General features: G+C 47.2%; 1 protein-coding gene across 2 annotated transcripts in view; it reads left to right on the top strand.

Moving 5' to 3' along the window:
- The first annotated feature begins 16,876 nt into the window (after positions 1–16,876).
- Positions 16,877–20,205, top strand: part of aldh7a1 (aldehyde dehydrogenase 7 family, member A1) — a 39,753-nt gene continuing 36,424 nt past the window's right edge. For both annotated transcript variants that reach the window (XR_011342925.1, XM_069893109.1), the window contains exons 1-3: positions 16,877–17,106; positions 18,619–18,672; positions 18,775–18,840. Coding sequence is in view for 1 of the 2 variants with exons in the window: in XM_069893109.1 (XP_069749210.1) it covers positions 16,918–17,106; positions 18,619–18,672; positions 18,775–18,840 (309 nt within the window). In the remaining variant the exon portion in view is untranslated. The remainder of the gene's footprint in view (positions 17,107–18,618; positions 18,673–18,774; positions 18,841–20,205) is intronic.

Raw genomic sequence — 20,205 nt, forward strand, 5'->3', positions numbered from 1 at the left:
CCTTCCACAGGGAACTTCTGCCCAGGCAGCTGAACCTTTTTGCCCTGATTTCCGTTATGCATTTGGGGTAGTTCATGATTTTGGACACTCATGGAAAAATGGTGTTTATGTCACTTGTTGAGCCACTCCATTAAACGTGCCCATTTAGTCCACAACCTCCTTGATCCCCTTCTTCTACCTTTACGTGTTGGAGAAATTAAATATGAAACTCAGGCTGCCAGAAATGACCCCATTTCCATGGGCAACGCTCATGCTGACTACCATTCCAAACAATTCACTTTACATTAATCGCTCCTTTTGTAGTCACCGGTCCTAACCGTCATTTCTTTTTCTGAACTGCAGCAAGCCCAGAATGCAGCCCTATTTCAGGAGACCTATGCCGGGCAATGTGCTGGGTTCACCAAAGGTGCTGCTGGCTGGGTATACCCCAACAGTCAACTCTTTTTGCCCCTGGTATGTCTGCAGGCTCACATGGGCAAAGGAGAGACGCTCATGATATTACCCAGCAATGGTGTGCAGCGGGAATATCAGTAATGGTAGACAGGGTGGTACGGACTTGTGTAGTCTATCAACAACAGAGTAAAGGCAGGATTCTAGGATCACCTGCCTGGTCCTGATATGCCATTTGAGCGGTTGCAAATTGATTTTGTACCAGCGAACAATTCAAGTATTAGTTGGTTATAGTACCTGTGTTCTCTCAATGGGTAGAAGCTTATTCGACTAAAAGAGAGGATGTTAGAAAAGTTGTAAAGGTCCTAATAAAAGAAGTGTTTCTGCAATTTGCTATATCCTTGTGGATCAACAGTGATCAGGGTCTCATTTTGCTAATAGACTAATAAAAGGCCAAATTAAGCTCTGGGATTCAGATAGCAATTACATCATGATGAGCCGACCCATGCCTCCTGTTACCCTGAACTTAGTCATTGAATTTAGACAGATGTGGCTAAATTATGCCCAAGTTATGTGTGAAACAGCTCAGAAAGTATTCTCCATGGTTCGGGTTAGCCAGAAACTGTTGACGGAGGGAAACGTGCAGTCATTTAAACCTGGTGACATGACTTATGTGAAAAGGATTTCTCCTCTCCTTGGCGGCAAGGACCTTGCCTGGTGTTCACATCGTGGATAACTGTGAAAGTGAACGAGAAACCTGAATGGATTAACATCACTAAATGTGAACTACATCATAACGAACATGATCAATGAACAGGTCCTGCAATTCATGATCAACATGTTAATAATTTATCTACACCTGCATTACATTTGGACATTTATTTCAGAAGCAAAATGTGGGGAATAAGATTGTTGGTTATGATATTGATGGTCAAAATGTATCAATTAGGAGAAAGTGTGGACAAATGATGTGGTGCCCCCTAGCTTGCCCCAGGAACCGAGTAAAAAAGGATATCCTAAGAATACATTCCTCTTTTCGAGTTATTTGTATGCTATAAAGACACAACCTCAGTAACTATTGGATATGTAGGTTTGTCCCCAGTCCACACAGAAGGTGGGTCCTATTGCTCCCAGTTCCACACAGCCTATCCAATGTTGCAGAATGACTAATATGCCAAAATCATTCTGGTAAACCCTCAAACACTCCAGCAATGGGTTTGAGCAGGATACCATCTCACTACCTTCCAATTAAATTGGACAATGAAGATTTTGCTTTCCAAACTCTTTTGAATATAATTTATGGATTTTGAACTGCTGATCAAAGAAATCACCTTAAAATTTTCCTATCACATAGGTTTTTTTTAGATATAACCTATTATTGTGATTTCCTGTCATATTTTGTCTACTAGTATATTGCTCATAAAACAAGCAGTTTTGATAAGTACTAATGCTATGCAAATATTGTCTTAAGCCAGGGCATTCTTACTCAGGATAGATGCAGACAGGCTATAAAAACAGGTCACATGTACATATGCTATGCATTTGTGGTGCAGCAAGCAGACACAAAACACAGAAAGACTGTACTACAGGTTTTAATCCACTTAAAGTCTTGTACATCAGTTTCATTCTTAATGGTTCCATGTGTGACTGGCCCAGGAATGGCCGGCTCAAGGTTTAGATCCAGATTGGTCGATTGAAGCCAGCCAGATGGAATCAGCGTCCAAGGTGGTCTTCCTGGAGGTACAAAGGACGTCCCCTGTAGTAGGCTGGTGGTTGTATCACCACATTCATCCCCTTCTTAAAATAAGTCTGGGGGGTGAGGGTGCGGAATGGTGTTGAGTTATATCTTACAAGTTCAGGCGCTCAGGTGGTCTCAGACCATCACAGGGTCGGCTCCTGGTCAAAGGTCAGCTGGGGCCAGGGCGGGCGGCGGGGTGGTATCTGCCAGTGAGGGGGTGGGTCTGGTCTGCAGAGAATTGGGCCCTCTGGAGAGGCGGAAGAAGGTCAGCTCCCAGTGAATCCTGAGTGGGCCAAGGGTACCCGTGGTGGGGAGGTTGGGCGGGGTACTCGTGGTATTGGGGGCGTGGGACCCTTGCAGGTGCCAGATCCCTGGTCGAGACGGTGTCCTCACACCCATTGGGGGTACTTGATGTAGGTGTAGTTTGGGTTTGAATAGAGAAGGAGAACCTGCTTGACCAGAGAATTGGACTTGTAGGTCCGCATGTGCTTGCAGAGGAGCACCAGTCCCGGAGACGTTAGCCACATTGAGAGGGAGACGCCAATCACCAATTTCCTAGGAAAGGAGAAAAGGCCCTCATGAGGGGTCTGATTGGTAGCCGTGCACAAGAGCGACCGTATGGTGTGAAGTGCCCCGGGGAGAGCCTCTTGCCAGTAGTCGACAGTCCAGCCTTTCGACCTCGGGGCCAGGAGGACCGCCTTCTGGATCACCTTGTTTTTATGCTCCACCTGCCCATTGCCCCTGGGGTTGTAGCTAATCATGCGACTAGCCGCGATGCCTCGCGCTATCAGGTACCGGTGCAGCTCCTCATTAATGAAGCCGGACCCTGGTCACTGTGGGTATCCAAATTCCTGGGAATATGCCTTCCCTGGCAATTTAAGGTGAGTCCTGCCCCCAACCGATGACACGTTAAGCACTCACAGGAGTAAGTTCGTCCCTGTCCGTCCATTGCCCGCCTGTTCCCTGCCCACTGTCAGTCTCTCGCTTGCCCACTCCCTCTCCCTCCCCTCCAGCTGACCATCAGTTGGTCAACTGTCATGATAATGAATATGCATGATATGTATTAACCTGACTGGAAGTCAGAGGGTATGCACTGGAGGTGGAAGGTGCAGGATGATGAAATAAGGGAAGCAGGAAAATAAAGACACTGGGATGTTCAACTGGTAAAGCATGTGGTGAAGGTGTTATTAATTTCACATTTCAGGCCACAAATGTGACATTGGCGACGAGGATAAACATTTTGGATTTTAAATGTGATAAACATTTTGGATTTTGAATCGGTGGCTTTGAGCTGGAAGGTTTTCTTCATGGCAGTCACAGGAGCTGAATTTCTAGCACTTCGAGGTGTTCCTCATTTTGACCCAATGGGTGATGCAAGCACTGTGAGTGTGAAGTGGAAGGCATGGCTGGAAGAATTTGATGCTTACGCCGACAGTCGTGGCCTATTTCTTGATAGCAGTACGGCGGAACAGAAAGCGCAGCGGAGGGCGTTACTTCTCTTCACCGCAGGACCCGCAGTTTCGGGAAACTTTTAAGACGCTTTCGAATACTGGAAGGAAGGAAGAATACCAGAAAGCCGTTGATGCATTGAATGTACACTATGTGGTGACACCGAATGCTACATTTCAACGCCATTTGTTTCGCAAGACAAAACAAGAAGATGGAGAAATGGTTGCCCACTACCTGACGAGATTGCGACAACTGGCTGTGGGATGCAATTACGTGGTAGCTGATTTGGACAACCAGTTATTGGATCAAGTTGTGCAGCACTGCAGATCAGACAAACTCAGAAGGCGACTGTTGGAAAAAAGGGATGAGTTGAAACTTACCAATGCTTTAACAATGGCTGCTGCATTAGAGGCTGTTGAGGGGCAATTTCATACCATGAAACTGAAAGACAACTCAAGCCAGCCCAGAAAAGACAAAGTTGGTCAACAAGTAAATAGGTTCTCGCATAGCCATAGCCAGCCAAGAAATATGCCGACACATGACTTGGAGTGTTACAGATGTGGAAACAGAGGTCATTTTGGAAAAGACCCATGCTGCCCAGCAAAAGGCAAAGTTTGTAGAAAGTGTGGAGGTAAGGACCACTTTGCAAAGAAGTGCAAAAGCAAGTCAAATGCAAACCAGAATGGGAAGAGTACAGCTTCTAAGGGCAAAGCTTGGGGGAAAGGAAAGTATCCTGGAAAGAAAGGCACTATTCGCCATATAGAAGGTGACCCAGAAAGTGACGATGATGATGACAACCAGGATGGGCAGAAATGCTATCAGTTTACATTGAATGATGTACATCATGAGAAGGTCCCAGTGATAATTGGTGGTGTGACAGTTCCGGTCATTGTAGACTCAGGCAGTGACAGTAATGTAATTGACCGACATTTATGGGAGAAATTGAAAAGAAAAAAGATAATTTGTACATCCATACACAGCAACCAAGCCATTGCAGCCCATTGGATGTTTCACTGCGACTGTTGAAGCTGGTGACAAGTACACCAAAGCAGAGTTTGTTGTCATAGATGAGAGGGGAGAACCATTGGTGAGTAGACGCACGGCGCAAGACCTGGCAATACTTCATATTGGAGCTCGTGTCAATTCAGTTCAGTCATACGAGGACATGAAGCAAGAATTCCCCGCAGTTTTCCAGGGAGTATGAAAGCTGAAAGGTCGACAACTAAAGCTAGCAGTGGACAAAACGGTCAAACCCAAGGCGCAATCAGTGCGCAGAATTCCATTTGGACTTCGTGGGAAAGTCGAGGCCAAAATCAAAGAGTTGATCGAGCAAGACATTATTGAACCTGTAGAACATTCAACACAATGGTTCAGCCCAGTAGTGATCGTACCCAAACCAAATGGTGACATAAGACTGTGTGTTGATATGAGGATGGCCAATGAAGCTATAATTCGAGAACGACACCCCATACCAACAGTGGAGGAAGTACTTCAAGAGTTAACTACCAGTCAGGTGTTCTCAAAAATTGATTTAAAATGTGGCTATCATCAATTAGAGCTGGACCCAGAATCCAGGGACGTGACAACATTTGTGACTCACTGTGGATGGTACCGGTACAAGAGACTATCGTTCGGCATCAATGCAGCTCCTGAGATCTACCAGTATGAAATCCATTGAGTGATTCAAGGCATTCCTGGAGTTGCCAACATTTCCGATGACATCATAGTCCATGCGGCTACAAAGGAAGAGCATGACAGACGGTTGAGGCGTGTGCTATCCAGACTACAGGGGGCAGGCCTTACCGTGAATGGAGACAAGTGCCAGTTCAGTGTGTCAGAGATGGACTTCATGGGACACAGGCTTACACGGGAAGGACTGAACTCAGCTGATGCCAAGGTGAAAGCTGTTGCAGATGCACGTGAACCCCAGAATGCAACGGAGATGAGGAGTTTCTTGGGATTGGTTAATTATTGCGCAAAGTTCATCCCTAACTTTGCTACACTGGCAGAACCACTGAGGAAACTAACCAGGAAAGGTGTACCATTCCATTTTGGCTCTGAGCAGAAGGAAGCATTCACAGCTCTGAAACAAAGTCTGACGAATGCCGATACTCTTGGGTATTATAATCCGGCTGCACCAACCAAAGTCATAGCGGATGCTAGTCCTGTTGGTTTAGAAGCCATGTTGGTCCAGATGCATGATGTGGGACCAAGAATCATTGCCTATGCCAGCAGATCTTTGACATATGTGGAAAGGAGATATTCTCAGACAGAGAAAGAAGCACTCGGACTTGTATGGGCCTGCGAGAGATTCCATGCATATTTGTATGGCATTGAATTTGAACTCATCACAGATCATAAGCCATTAGAGGTGATCTATGCACCTAGATCCAAACCATGTGCCAGAATAGAGAGATGGGTGCTCAGACTCCAACCATACAAGTACAGAGTAGTTCACATTGCCGCGAAAGCAAACATTGCTGATCCGCTGTCCAGATTGTTGAAAGATAGATGCCCACAATCCAAGTCAGAATTGGGGACAGAAGCAGAGAGTTTTGTACGCTTCGTAGCTATTCAGTTGACACCAGAAGCTGTGACAACGAGGGAAGTCGAGAGAGAGTCCGAACATGACTCAGAACTCATGGAAGTTAGAGAATGTATCCAAAGTGGACAATGGGACAAGTGCATTCACAAGGCATATATTCCCATTGTTGGTTTTCGTGCAGTTGGATAATCATGTTGAGGAACTTTGGGGGACATCCGATGCGCTCTAGTATTTGCCAAAGCCCTTTCCTGCTCACGGTGTCGAAGGCTTTGGTGAGGTCAACAAAGGTGATGTAGAGTCCTTTGTTTTGTTCTCTGCATTTTTCTTGGAGCTGTCTGAGGGCAAAGACCATGTCAGTAGTTCCTCTGTTTGCGCGAAAGCCGCATTGTGATTCTGGGAGAATATTCTCGGCGACACTAGGTATTATTCTATTTAGTAGAATCCTAGCGAAGATTTTGCCTGCAATGGAGAGCAACGTGATTCCCCTGTAGTTTGAGCAGTCTGATTTCTCGCCTTTGTTTTTGTACAGGGTGACCCAACAAGGTCGGGTCAGATACAGCAATGAGCTCTCTGAACCCTTCTCCATTAACAATGGCGTGAAGCAAGGCTGTGTTCTGGCACCAACCCTCTTTTCAATCTTCTTCAGCATGATGCTGAACCAAGCCATGAAAGACCCCAACAATGAAGACGCTGTTTACATCCGGTACCGCACGGATGGCAGTCTCTTCAATCTGAGGCGCCTGCAAGCTCACACCAAGACACAAGAGAAACTTGTCCGTGAACTACTCTTTGCAGACGATGCCGCTTTAGTTGCCCATTCAGAGCCAGCTCTTCAGCGCTTGACGTCCTGCTTTGCGGAAACTGCCAAAATGTTTGGCCTGGAAGTCAGCCTGAAGAAAACTGAGGTCCTCCATCAGCCAGCTCCCCACCATGATTACCAGCCCCCCCACATCTCCATCGGGCACACAAAACTCAAAACGGTCAACCAGTTTACCTATCTCGGCTGCACCATTTCATCAGATGCAAGGATCGACAATGAGATAGACAACAGACTCGCCAAGGCAAATAGCGCCTTTGGAAGACTACACAAAAGAGTCTGGAAAAACAACCAACTGAAAAACCTCACAAAGATAAGCGTATACAGAGCCGTTGTCATACCCACACTCCTGTTCGGCTCCGAATCATGGGTCCTCTACCGGCACCACCTACGGCTCCTAGAACGCTTCCACCAGCCTTGTCTCCGCTCCATCCTCAACATCCATTGGAGCGCTTACATCCCTAACGTCGAAGTACTCGAGATGGCAGAGGTCGACAGCATCGAGTCCACGCTGCTGAAGATCCAGCTGCGCTGGATGGGTCACGTCTCCAGAATGGAGGACCATCGCCTTCCCAAGATCGTGTTATATGGCGAGCTCTCCACTGGCCACCGTGACAGAGGTGCACCAAAGAAAAGGTACAAGGACTGCCTAAAGAAATCTCTTGGTGCCTGCCACATTGACCACCGCCAGTGGGCTGATATCGCCTCAAACCGTGCATCTTGGCCTCACAGTTTGGCGGGCAGCAACCTCCTTTGAAGAAGACCGCAGAGCCTACCTCACTGACAAAAGGCAGAGGAGGAAAAACCCAACACCCAACCCCAACCCACCAATTTTCCCCTGCAACCGCTGCAATCGTGTCTGCCTGTCCCGCATCGGACTTGTCAGCCACAAACGAGCCTGCAGCTGACGTGGACTTTTTACCCCCTCCATAAATCTTCGTCCGCGAAGCCAAGCCAAAGAAAAAAAATTCCCATTAGAGACGAACTTTGTTGCATCGGGCAGTGTGTATTGAAGGGGTGTAGATTGGTGATACTGCAGAGGTTGAGATCAAAGATCGTATCATGAAGGACACCTAGGTATTGTTGGTACCAAGCAAAACCTCAGGAGTAAAGTATGGTGGCCAGGTTGTGATAAAGACGCAGAGAAATTCGTCAAAACCTGCCATGGGTGTCAACTCACAAGTAGGAGTAATCCTCCAGAGCCGATCCGGAGTACGCAACTCCCGAAAGGACCGTGGATCGATGTAGCTGTTGATTTTCTTGAACCTTTACCAACTGGTGAGACAATCATGGTAGTGGTAGATTACTACAGCAGATACTATGAGTACTTTGTGATGAGGTCAACGACCACTGAAAAAACAATACAAGCATTGGCAGAGATCTTCGCGAGATATGGATTGCCTGTTACGCTATACTCTGACAAGGTCCACAGTTCATTTCAGAGACATTTGCTGAATACATGAGGACCACAGGTATCCACCATCATAAAGTAACTCCTAAATGGCCGCAAGCCAATGGGGAAGTAGAGAGACAAAATCAGTCCATCGAAAAACGATTACAGATTGCTCATGCAGAAGGACAGAACTGGAGAGAAGCATTGCTATGTCTATCGGGCAACGCCTCATGCAACCACAGGAAATAGTCCAGCAGAAGTACTTTTCGGGAGGAAAATCCGCACAAAAATGCCCAAAATAAAGGAAATCAGGGACGACCAGGAGATGAGGGACCACGATGATGTTCCAGAGGTAGTTACCACATTCCTGATGAAGTGGCCATTGTACCAGAAACACCAGAGGCCGCAGCGAGCAGTGTTTCCGGTGCTGAGGGTGAATAACCAAGTTGCGACAGTAGCATTGTAGGAAGGCCGAGACGGGACAGGAAACCACCTAAGCGATATGAAGATTTTGTGCCATCTATCTAATTGTGCCCGCATTATCACGAAAGTGAAAGTTTGTGATAGTTGGAATGAGTTTCAATGAAGCGCAGTAATGTTACTCACCAAGGAAGAGAAATGATAATGGGAACATTTGGACAGTGATTTGATCAATACATCATAAAGTGCATGTATGAGTGCTGTATGAATTGCATTTTTGTTTAGTCGACTATTTGGTATTAAATGAAAAAAAAAACAAAAGTATTGGAATTTAAACATGTGAGGTGTATAAATTTAAATGTTTACATTTTGCATATGAGGTGAGCATTGTATTAGTATAATTACAGAAGAACAGTTGAGCTATTATATTACATTTGGTTATAACATGTTTATGTTACATTTTGTGAAGAGGGAATTTGAAGTTGTTTTGTTGGTTCAGAAGGCAGAAAAATGCTATTTGTGATATAGAGAATTTAGGTTAAAAAGACTTAAGTTAAAATGTGATGATTAATCATAAACAGGGAAGCCAGAACGGACAGAGAGTTTACTAGCAGTCAAGGACAGAAGGAGCTGCTGAATATGTTTTTTTAAACCTATCTTTTCATGGTCATAGTGAGAGACATGCAGGAGACAAAGGATTGATAAGAAGTGTGAGAAACAGAATTCAGTGAATGTAGAGTTCACAGCGTACGTAACGAACGTGATAATTAATAATGCAGTTATACTTAGAATGTTTTTGTAATACTAACCAATTAAAACAGTATTAATAAGAAGGGGAAGGGCAAATAATAAAGGTATAAAAATCAATGCACTGTATGTATCGGGGCTTAACTGGTGAGAAACCAGTTGAGTCCAACTCTGCAGACTTGTAAATAAAGCTTGTCGTGTCATCAGTTTTAAAGAGACTCATGTGTGAGAAGTTTTATTTCTGACAAATGGGGGCTCGTCCGGGATCTACACTCTGGCCGTGAGGGGAGGCGAGAAGAGGGACATCGGAGGCGGTGCACCCCGCTGAGTTCAGCGGCTCCTAGTCCCTTGCTCGTCGCTTCGGGCGGCTTGAGCGAGTGGTATCCGGACAGGGTGACACGACAAGACGGAGAGGAGAAGGGTGACGGTTCAATCCCCGGGAAGACACCGGTAAGTGACGACTTACGATTGTGGTGTGGGGATTGGGTAACAGGTGTAACGGGATACACCTGTTTGGATAAAAACCTAACGGAATAGATTAAGTATAGATCTTTTGTCGTTGTGTGAGGACCCTGTCGCGGGACTCTAGGATAGACCCCAGGGAAACCTCGGCGGTAACCGAAGGAGGGACAGCACCTCCGACGAAGTGCCGAGAAGAGAGGGGTCAACCCCAGGAAAACCTCAGCGGTAACCGAAGGAGGGACAGCACCTCCGATGAGGCGTCTGAGAGGAAGGGAGTAGGGTCCAGAGCGAGAGGGTCCTCAGCAACGATAAACAGATCTAGGTGGGAAAATGGGAGGATCAAAATCTAAGGGCTCGTCTGAAAATTCAGGACAATTCCTGGGAGTACCCCTTGACAGCCCTTTGGGGAGAATGTTTGAAAATTGGGATAGTAATAGATATCGGGACAAAAACAAGAAAAAGATGGTCCAATATTGTCTCCTTTGGTCAAAACAACCTATTAAAGGTTCCTCGGTCTGGTGGCCGAAATTTGGATCTGATGAGGATTGGGTTAGACAAGCATTAAACATATATGTAAATTCGAGACCAAAGGTGAATCAAGAAGAGTCAGCATATGCATTTTGTTGGGTTCCCTGGCCAGGATCCTTAACAGAATGTTTTAAATTGAGAGTGGCAGGAGAAAAGAAATGGGAACCTCTGGACAACCTTCCCCCTCCTTATATTCCCCCGGTGCCTACTGCGCCCGAGGAAAGCTTATTACCGGAGGGGAAAGGTGATGAATCTGATTGCCCCGAAGGGGGCCGGGATAAAAAGGATGAATTAAGGGAGTCGGACCCTAAACTTCCACCGGTAAACCGACCCTGGACAAGATCCCAGACTGGTCCAGGACCATCAAAGTTTTCAATAAACCTAAATCCCCTGAGAGAAGTTCCTATGGGAGGACCGGGAGGGGGAACGGGATATGTGAATGTTCCCCTAACTAGTACAGAGGTGCGGGGATTTAAGAAAGAAATGAAAAAGTTATTGGAAGATCCTATAGGACTGGGCGAACAGCTCGACCAATTCCTGGGACCAAACACATATACGTGGGAAGAGATGCAGGCAATAATGGGAACATTATTCTCACCCCAGGAGAGGCAGATGATTCGACGGGCTGCCCTCCTCATGTGGGAATATGAACAACCTGGGGACCCCAGACCCCATGAACAAAATTATCCCCTAAATGAACCCAGGTGGGACAAACGAACACCCGAGGGATTGGCAAGTATGAGACAATATAGAGAGTGGACAATTAAAGGGATACGGGAGGCTGTGCCAAAGGGTCACAATTTTACCAAGGCATTTGGGAACCACCAGGGGAAAGACGAGTCCCCTACTGATTTTTTGGAGAGGGTGAGAAAGAATGTCCAACAGTATGCTGGTGTGGACCCTAGTACACCAATGGGTGAACAGCTTATTCGAATTGAATTTGTTTCCAAATCATGGCAAGACATTAGAAAGAAACTAGAAAAGGAGGAGGACTGGAGTGAAAAACCCCTAAGTGAACTGTTAAAAAAGGCACAAAAAGTATATGTGCAGAGAGAAGAAGAAGATCAAAAGAAGGCGACAAAGGTTATGGTACAGACTATCCGACAGATGAATGCCGAATCCAGAGGGGAAAGAAAACAAAACCTTCCTCTGAACAATCCAAGATATCCAAGAGAGGGAAGACCCCGGAGGTTCGTTAAGTGCTATTACTGCAATGAGGAAGGACACTTTAAGAGGGAATGCCCCCGATACAAGAGGGAATTGCGTGCCCTCGAACTTATGGAAGAAGATTAGGGGTGTCAGGGGTTCCAAATGTTAGGGACCAAATATAAGAGGGAACCCCTGGTAAAACTAAAAATTGGTCCCAAGGGAGAAGAGGTGGTGTTTATGGTGGACACAGGAGCGGAACGAAGTAGTGTAATAACTGTGCCAATCGGAACTGAGCCTATAAAAAGTAATTTGACAATTTCTGGGATAGAAGGAGCTCCCAGAATGGTATCAATAATTCCTCAAGTAACAGTGAAACTGGAAGAAAGAGAAGGGGTACAAGACCTCTTGTTGTTACCGTCGGCTGGATTTAACCTCCTAGGAAGGGACTTACAGGCTCCCCTAGGTTTGGGTGCTCTCCCTGTGGACGGAGAAGTGCGAGTCCACCTCTGCGCTTTAAAGGAAGAGGATGAACGGCAGATTGACGAGAGAGTCTGGTATAAGGAGGGAAATCGAGGAGGTCTGGACATCCCACCTTTACATGTCACATTAATACCAGGTCATCAGCCGGTAAGGAAACGTCAGTATCCTATTTCTTTGGAAGGGAAAAAAGGGCTACAGCCGGTAATTGAGACTCTAATACGAGACGGACTATTAGAAGAATGCATGTCACCTTATAACACCCCTATACTCCCAGTGAAAAAGTCAGATGGATCCTATCGCCTAGTTCAGGATCTAAGAAGTTTGAATGCTATTGTTCAGACCCGCCACCCAGTGGTGCCTAATCCCTATACTATTATGAGTCGGATTCCCCCAGACCATGAGTGGTTTAGTGTTATCGACTTGAAGGATGCCTTCTGGACGTGTCCATTAGAAGAGGAAAGTAGAGATATGTTCGCGTTTGAATGGGAAAATCCATGGACAGGTAGACGGAGACAGCTTCGGTGGACTGTATTGCCCCAAGGGTTCACTGAATCTCCGAACCTGTTTGGACAAATGCTAGAACAAATCCTAGCGGACTATCCACAATCTGATGATTTCCCAACTAATGCAGTATGTGGACGATTTACTATTATCAGGACCCAAGGAACAAGAAATGAGGGGAGATACAATTAGACTCTTGAATTATCTGGGGAAAAAGGGTCTACGGGTGTCCAGGAACAAGTTACAGTTTGTTGAGAAAACTGTGATATATCTGGGACACCAGATAAGTAAAGGACAGAAACGAATTACCCCTGAACGAATTGCGGGAATCACTAGAATGCCTTTACCCCGTAATAAGAAGGAAATAAGACAATTCCTGGGACTCTTAGGATACTGTAGGTTATGGATAGAGGACTACTCAGCTTTGGTGAAGTTTATGTATGATAAACTGACAAATGAAAATGACTATCCATTGAAATGGACCCAGGAGGAGGAGGGATGGTTCGAGGACTTGAAACATCGCCTAACACGAGCCCCAGTGCTCACTCTGCCCTCTTTAAAACAGCCCTTCCAGCTATTTGTCACTCATAACCAAGGAACAGCTGTGGGAGTTTTAACACAGGAAAAAGGTGGTCAGCGACACCCAGTGGCTTTCCTTTCCAAAATGATGGACCCAGTGTCTCGCGGATGGCCGACGTGTATCCAGGGAGTAGCGGCTGCTGCTCTGTTGGTAGAGGAAGCACGTAAACTTACTTTTGGAGGAAAGATGACTGTGTACACCTCCCATTCTGTGAGTGTTTTATTAACACAAACTGCCCATCGATGGCTGACTGATTCTCGCATATTAAAGTATGAAACCATTTTAATGGTTGGAGAAGATCTACAGTTTGCAAAGATTAATAGCTGCAACCCAGCTCAGTTTTTATACGGCAGTGAAACAGAGAGAGAGGTGGAGCACGACTGTGTCGAGTTGACGGATCTTCAGACCAAGACCCGAGAAGACCTTTGCGATACTCCGCTGGGAGAAGGATATGAATTCTACATTGATGGCTCCGCCAGATGTGTTGACGGAATGAGAAGAAATGGGTATGCTATAATAGAAGGAAATACTTGGAAAGTAGTAGAATCCACGAGACTACCCGGAAGCTGGTCAGCACAATCCTGTGAACTATATGCCTTGCAGAGAGCCCTCAAAATACTGGCAAAGAAAATTGGAACGATTTACACAGATTCCAAATACGCATACGGAGTAGTGCATACCTTTGGTAAGATCTGGAAGGAGCGTGGTCTAATTACATCAAGAGGAAAGGAATTGGCACACGAACAGATGATTACTCTGACTCTAGAAGCCTTAACATTACCCCAAGAAATAGCAGTGGTCTACATACCAGGCCATCAGAGGGGAGATACCCCGACAGCAATTGGAAACAGACTGGCTGATGAAGAAGTCAAAAGGGCAACCATGCAACAAGAAGTCCGTTTGCTGACCTTAATCCCAATAAGACAAGGCATAAAGAAGGCTCCCATTTTCACTGCTAAGGAAGAAAAGGACATGGCTCAGCTGGGCGCAAGCCAGCTGCCTGATGGAACATGGAAGACACCAGATGGAAGAATGGTTCTAAATAAAGAAATAACTCGCAATATTTTAAAACACCTGCATCATCAGAGCCACTGGGGCACCCAAGCCTTATGTGACACAGTGCTTCGAGAATATGTGTGTAAGGGAATCTACACCTTGGCCCAACAGGAGGTGCAGAACTGTCACCTATGTACAAAAATTAATAAAAAGGTAATGAGGACAGGGACCATGGGAGGTCAACCATTAGTCATACGCCCTTTTCAAAGTATCCAGATCGACTTCACAGAGTTACCTCAAGTCCAAAGATGGAAGTATCTGTTGGTGGTAATAGATCACTTTACCCGATGGGTGGAAGCCTTCCCAACAGTAAATGCTACAGCCTCTACAGTAGCTCGCCTCCTCCTAGAGCAGATAATCCCCAGATATGGTATAATGGATTCTATAGACTCAGACAGGGGTCCACATTTTTCTTCAAAAATCCAGCAATTGATTTGTGATGCATTACAGGTCTCTTGGAAATTACATACCCCTTGGCATCCACAAAGCTCAGGGAAGGTCGAGCGTATGAATGGAACACTAAAAATCCAATTGACAAAGTTAATGGTGGAAACTAAAATGCCTTGGATAAAGTGTCTGCCCCTAGCCTTATTGAGAATTCGTACTGCCCCACGAAAAGATGTAGGGCTGTCCCCTTATGAAATGATGTTTGGGCTTCCCTTCTGGAGTACAGTTGAGGGGTGTCCCACCTTGGGGGAAGGGGATATATTTGTTAGGAACTATTTACAGGCACTGTCACGCTCTCTTACATATTGATAGTGTTCAAGTGTTTACATTTAAACATAAGGATATAAAGTTTATTTCTGGTGAAAGGAGGGATGTCATGATAATGAATATGCATGATATGTATTAACCTGACCGGAAGTCAGAAGGTATGCACTGGAGGTGGAAGGTGCAGGATGATGAAATAAGGGAAGCAGGAAAATAAAGACACTGGGATGTTCAACTGATAAAGCATGTGGTGATGGTGTTATTAATTTCACATTTTGGGCCACAAATGTGACATCACCCACTTGCTCCCTCCTCCCTGCTGACCGTCGGTTGGTTACCCACTTGCTCCCCCTCCCTCCTCTCGGTAGATCGCCGGCCCGCCCACCCTCTCCCTTTAACCCCCACCAGCTGTCTGTCGGTCACTCGCCCACTCCCTCCCATCCCCACCCACTGACCACACACACGTGCTTCGGGGTCGCGAAGGTGACACAATGTGGGACGAATGGCCAACTCTGTTTCCCATAATCCCTCACGCAGCTGTCTTTCCAGACCAGTTGCAGCTGCGTGAGGGATTATGGACGAGGACAGCCATTCCTCGCACATAGTGGGCCGCTGTGGTTAGGCTGGGAGTCATGAGGCTTCCCTGCCTGGTCTTTAGCTCTTCACACCGCAGGGAGAGGGTGGTCCGGGAAAAATTCCTGGGCCAACCTTTTCACGCCGCAGGCTCACAAGAGGGTTCCTGGGCTAATTTCCGGAGATTTTACAAGGCTGTGTGAAGAGCCCTCCTGACCTGGCGTTTCTTGGTTCAGTGTGAACGCTCCAGTCCTTTAAACGTGGGCTGTTGACATTTATCTACTGGGTTTTCAGTAACCCCTTTCAAACTGCAGCACCTGGGTAGGCCTCCTGGGACCCGGGTGCGATTACTGGGGTAAATCGCAGGGGGATCTACCCATTAAATGACCAAACCAGCAATTTAAGGGGGATCATGCCCCCCGCGATGACACGGTAAACCATGCACTCACAGTCATGGCCGTCAGTCCCCCCCCCCCCCCCCCTTTCCCACCATCATCAGTTGCCACCCCGAACTTCAGTCGCCCTCCCTGTCAGTTTCCAGCCCCACCATCTGCGGCAGCAAACTCTCCCCTCCCCCCATAGCAGTGACCTCTCTCTCCCCCCCCCCGATCGTTGCCCCTCTTTTCCCACCCCCACCGCGGCAGCGACTTCTCTCCCCACCCCCCCCACCGCGGCGGCGACCTCTCTCCCCACCCCCCCACCGCGGCGGCGACCTCTCTCCCCACCCCCCCACCGCGGCGGCGACCTCTCTCCCCACCCCCCACCGCGGCGGCGACCTCTCTCCCCACCCCCCACCGCGGCGGCGACCTCTCTCCCCACCCCCTCTCCGCAGCGGTGACCTCTCTCCCCAAACCCCCTCCGCGGCAGTGACCTCTCTCCCCACCCCCCAACAGAGCAGCGACCTCTCTCCTCTGTCCTCCCCCCCGATTGTGCCCCCTATCTCCCCCCCCACCCCGATTGAAACAGGAGCCTGTCCTCCCCGCTCCCCGATCAGCCAGGGCTTTCCCCTGGATGCACCAGAGTAACCGGCTCCATGGCTTTCCCTTTGCAGCCCCCGGAGCGGGCGCCCGGGGGAGTTGGACCACCTCGGAGGGCGATGAGGGATCCAGTTGGGTTCTGACTGGGTTGACCGTGCGAATGGCCCGGCTCACCCCATTTTGCACTGACCCAACCCAGTGAGAGCCCTTCGAGGTGGAGGGCCCACGAATCAGCTAGCGCGCAAGGGGCTCCTAGTGCCGCGGGAACGCTTCCCCGTCCGGCCGCGCGCGCTGTGATGGGCTGGGGGCGGGACCCCCTTCCACCAATAGCGCGGCCGCCACGCAGCCACCCCGCCCTGTCTCGGGTCTTTGACTCTCTCGGGTCTTTGACTCGGGTCGCGATGCTGCGAGTGACGCTCGCGTTCGCCCGGCCCGTGCTCGGCACCAAGGCTTTCGGGGGCTGGAGAGCGTCCGCCGCCGCCATGTCCAGCCTGCTGGTTCAGCAGCCCAACTACAGCTGGCTCAAAGAGTTGGGGCTGCACGAAGACAACGCCGGCGTCTTCAACGGCACCTGGGGCGGCCGAGGCGAGGTGAGCGGGGTCCGCGGGCTGGGGCTGGGGAGTGGGGGCGGGGGCGGGGAGTGGGGGCGGGGAGTGGGGGCGGGGAGTGGGGGGCGGGGAGCGGGGGCGGGGAGGGGGGGCGGGGCGGGGGCGAGGTGAGCGGGGCTGCGGGGGTAAACAATCCCTTACTAATCACAGATCACTTGTGGCATAGGGAATACTTCAAGGCTATTGTGAGTGGAAAGATAAAGGTTGGAAACCATTGCTTTGCCCCTTTAAGATGGGCTCTTTTCAGTAGGACCATGTATTTTTTTAAATCAACCCCCCCCCCCACCTCCATTAGTTATCCAAACTTTGTGTCCATGAGTATTGAACAACCAATCTTTGTCATTACAAGCCATTTTGCACCACATCCTATTTCCACTTGGCTGCTTTTACTTCTAACCCTTCAATCTTATTCACCTCATACTGTGTGTGTGTGTGTGAGAGCATTTGTTCCTCTTGGTCCTACCTCATCTGCTGTGGAAAATATGGTTACTTATTTCCACACAGCCCTCATTCCCTAATGCATCTTGGTCTTCTTTCTACTTCCTCCTGCCAATTGAGTTGAAAGTTTTGTCAACCTGATGAACCTTTTCACAAGGATGTTGACCTGAGTTATACTCAAGGCTAACATGTTCCATTTAGTCCCCCAGTAAACCTGCAGGTCTATGCCTCGTTACATTGATCATCCTTTTCTCCCTCGTTCTCATCAATATGGGGGCCTGGGAATGATTTAAGAGTCCTACTTTTTAATTTACTCTCCCATTCCTTATCATCGCTTCCATTTCATTCCCTCCATGAGGTGCACTGTCGAGGCATTGCACATCACAGGATTCGCAAAGATTGATTTTACCCCCCCTCTATCTGTAAGATTGGTTGTGTGGTTTGAATTGCATTCCTTGTTACTCCCAGCACTCTTCAGACATGAGCACCCGCTAAGCGAAACACTCTCTTCCCCAGCCTCCTGCCCATCTTGTACCTTTCACACCTGTCTGTCAATGTGAATATTTTGTCTCCAATTACATATCTTTTGGCATTTAATTTCAATACTTACCTTTCCCCCATGTCTTATCTGAAAGTGTATTTCAGTCTTTCACCATCTTCAAAAGACTTCTGAAAACCTACATCCTTATTCTTGTGCCTCTTTCTCAAATTCCATGCAGTGATTGATACATTATGGATGCTATCTCTTTAGATGGAATTATTTAAGTTAGACATACAGTATTGGAACAGGCCAATTCAGCCCTTCAAGACCATGTTGCCCAAATTACACCCCATTAACCTTCACCCCAGTATGTTTTTGAAGGGTGTCCCTGGAGAAAACCCATGCAGACATTGGGAAGAATGTACAAACTCCTTTCAGACTGTGCAGGATTTGAACCCAAGTCTGGCACTGTAAAGGCATTGTGCTGACCGCCACACCAACCGTGCCAGCATATTGGTGTGATTTTCAGAAGGCAATATTGAGTAATAAATTGATTCTGTTCTGCTTTTCCTTAGGTTGTCACTTCCTATTGCCCAGCAAACAATGAACCAATAGCCAGAGTAAAACAGGTGATTATCTTTTATACCCTCAGACTGAAATTTATTCTTCTTAAATCACTTTGATACATTTGTTGAAAAGTCGATTTTTGGCATTAATGTGTTTTATTCCAGGCTACTTTGGAGGAATATGAAGAAACGGTACAAAAGGCAAAAGAAGCTTGGGAAATATGGGCAGACGTAAGTGTCCTAAATCTATACTTGCATAGAAATGTTTAAAATAAAATAGAAAAGTGTATGTGACCTGCTGACCAGCAACGTTCCTATTCATCAGTCTCTCACTTTCAACGTCCTGGATATTAAGCCGCTGGTGATCAGTGAGGTTAAGGGACTGTAATATTGCTTTCAGGTCTGGTGATAGTGTACTGTATAGTGCGGCTAGAGCCAACTTGAGGAGAGGTATCAACGATGCTAAAGCAGCCTATAGGAGGAGGATTGAGAGCTGCTTCAATGTTAATGAACCGTGCCTAGTGTGGCAGGGCATCCACCAATTTTTAAAAACAACAGCGGCATGATGGTGAATTTAGGCTGGGCAAGGGTCTCAATTGCTTCTTTGCTTGTTTTGACTTGGAAGTGGAAGAGATGGACGCCACACACTCACTGTCAGTTTTGTTTCTACACTTTGGTCATGTCCTCACTGTGCAAGAACATGGAGTGAAACAAGTGGTTATCGTGATGAACCCGAGGAAAGCCACCTCCATCATTACTCTTGTGTGTTTAACGTAGAATCCAGGAGTAGGCTGGTAGGCAAAGGTATAATCATATTCTTAGGATTTTTTTTTAACCAATACTTGCATCTGAACAAAAGACCAAAGTTTGAACGAATCTGCTAAGTTGTACTTTTCCACATCATGGGGTACTTCTAAGAGTTGCTGGAATAATAAAATCTCTTATTGTAGTAGTTATCTTATCAGACCATGGAAAATGCTAAGTGACTCTCCACCCGCCCCCGGCTGCATCATTAGCGTGCGTCAAGCATCAGTAGCATCTAGTGATGCTTGATGCAATAAAAAGGGCGCCCTCCTATCCCACCCCAGAGTGATGGCCTCAACAACAGGTAGCACTTACCCCTGTCATCAGGTCGGACCCTTCGGACACTTGCCAGCAAACCCCCCCCCCCCCCCACACTCTGGTCGACAGGTTGGTTCCTGTAACCCCCCTCCCCCCAACTCCAACTCACTAATGCCCCTCTCTAACACGTGTTCTGGTGTTGACCCTGGTAGATTGATTGGCTCTAATGTGTTGTCGACTGGTAGATTCTGGGAGGAAATTGATTAGAATGTGGGGAGAATTAAAAAATAGGGTTAATGTAGGATCATTATAAATGTAAGGTTGATGAGTTGGTGAACTCAGCTTCTGGGGAAATAACATTTTGTATCTGCCTTTTGATATATCTGTTAAATATATTACTCTGGCAGGTTCGTCTGAACAATGAATGCTCCTGCCATAGTGCAATGTTGCTAGTTTATCATCTTTGTATTACATTTTAATGATTCAGTTTGTTTTTCTAAACATCTGTAGTCCATGACCACCATTCAAAATAAG

This window comes from Narcine bancroftii, chromosome 1 (genome assembly GCF_036971445.1).
Source record: "Narcine bancroftii isolate sNarBan1 chromosome 1, sNarBan1.hap1, whole genome shotgun sequence".
Lineage (NCBI taxonomy): Eukaryota > Metazoa > Chordata > Chondrichthyes > Torpediniformes > Narcinidae > Narcine > Narcine bancroftii.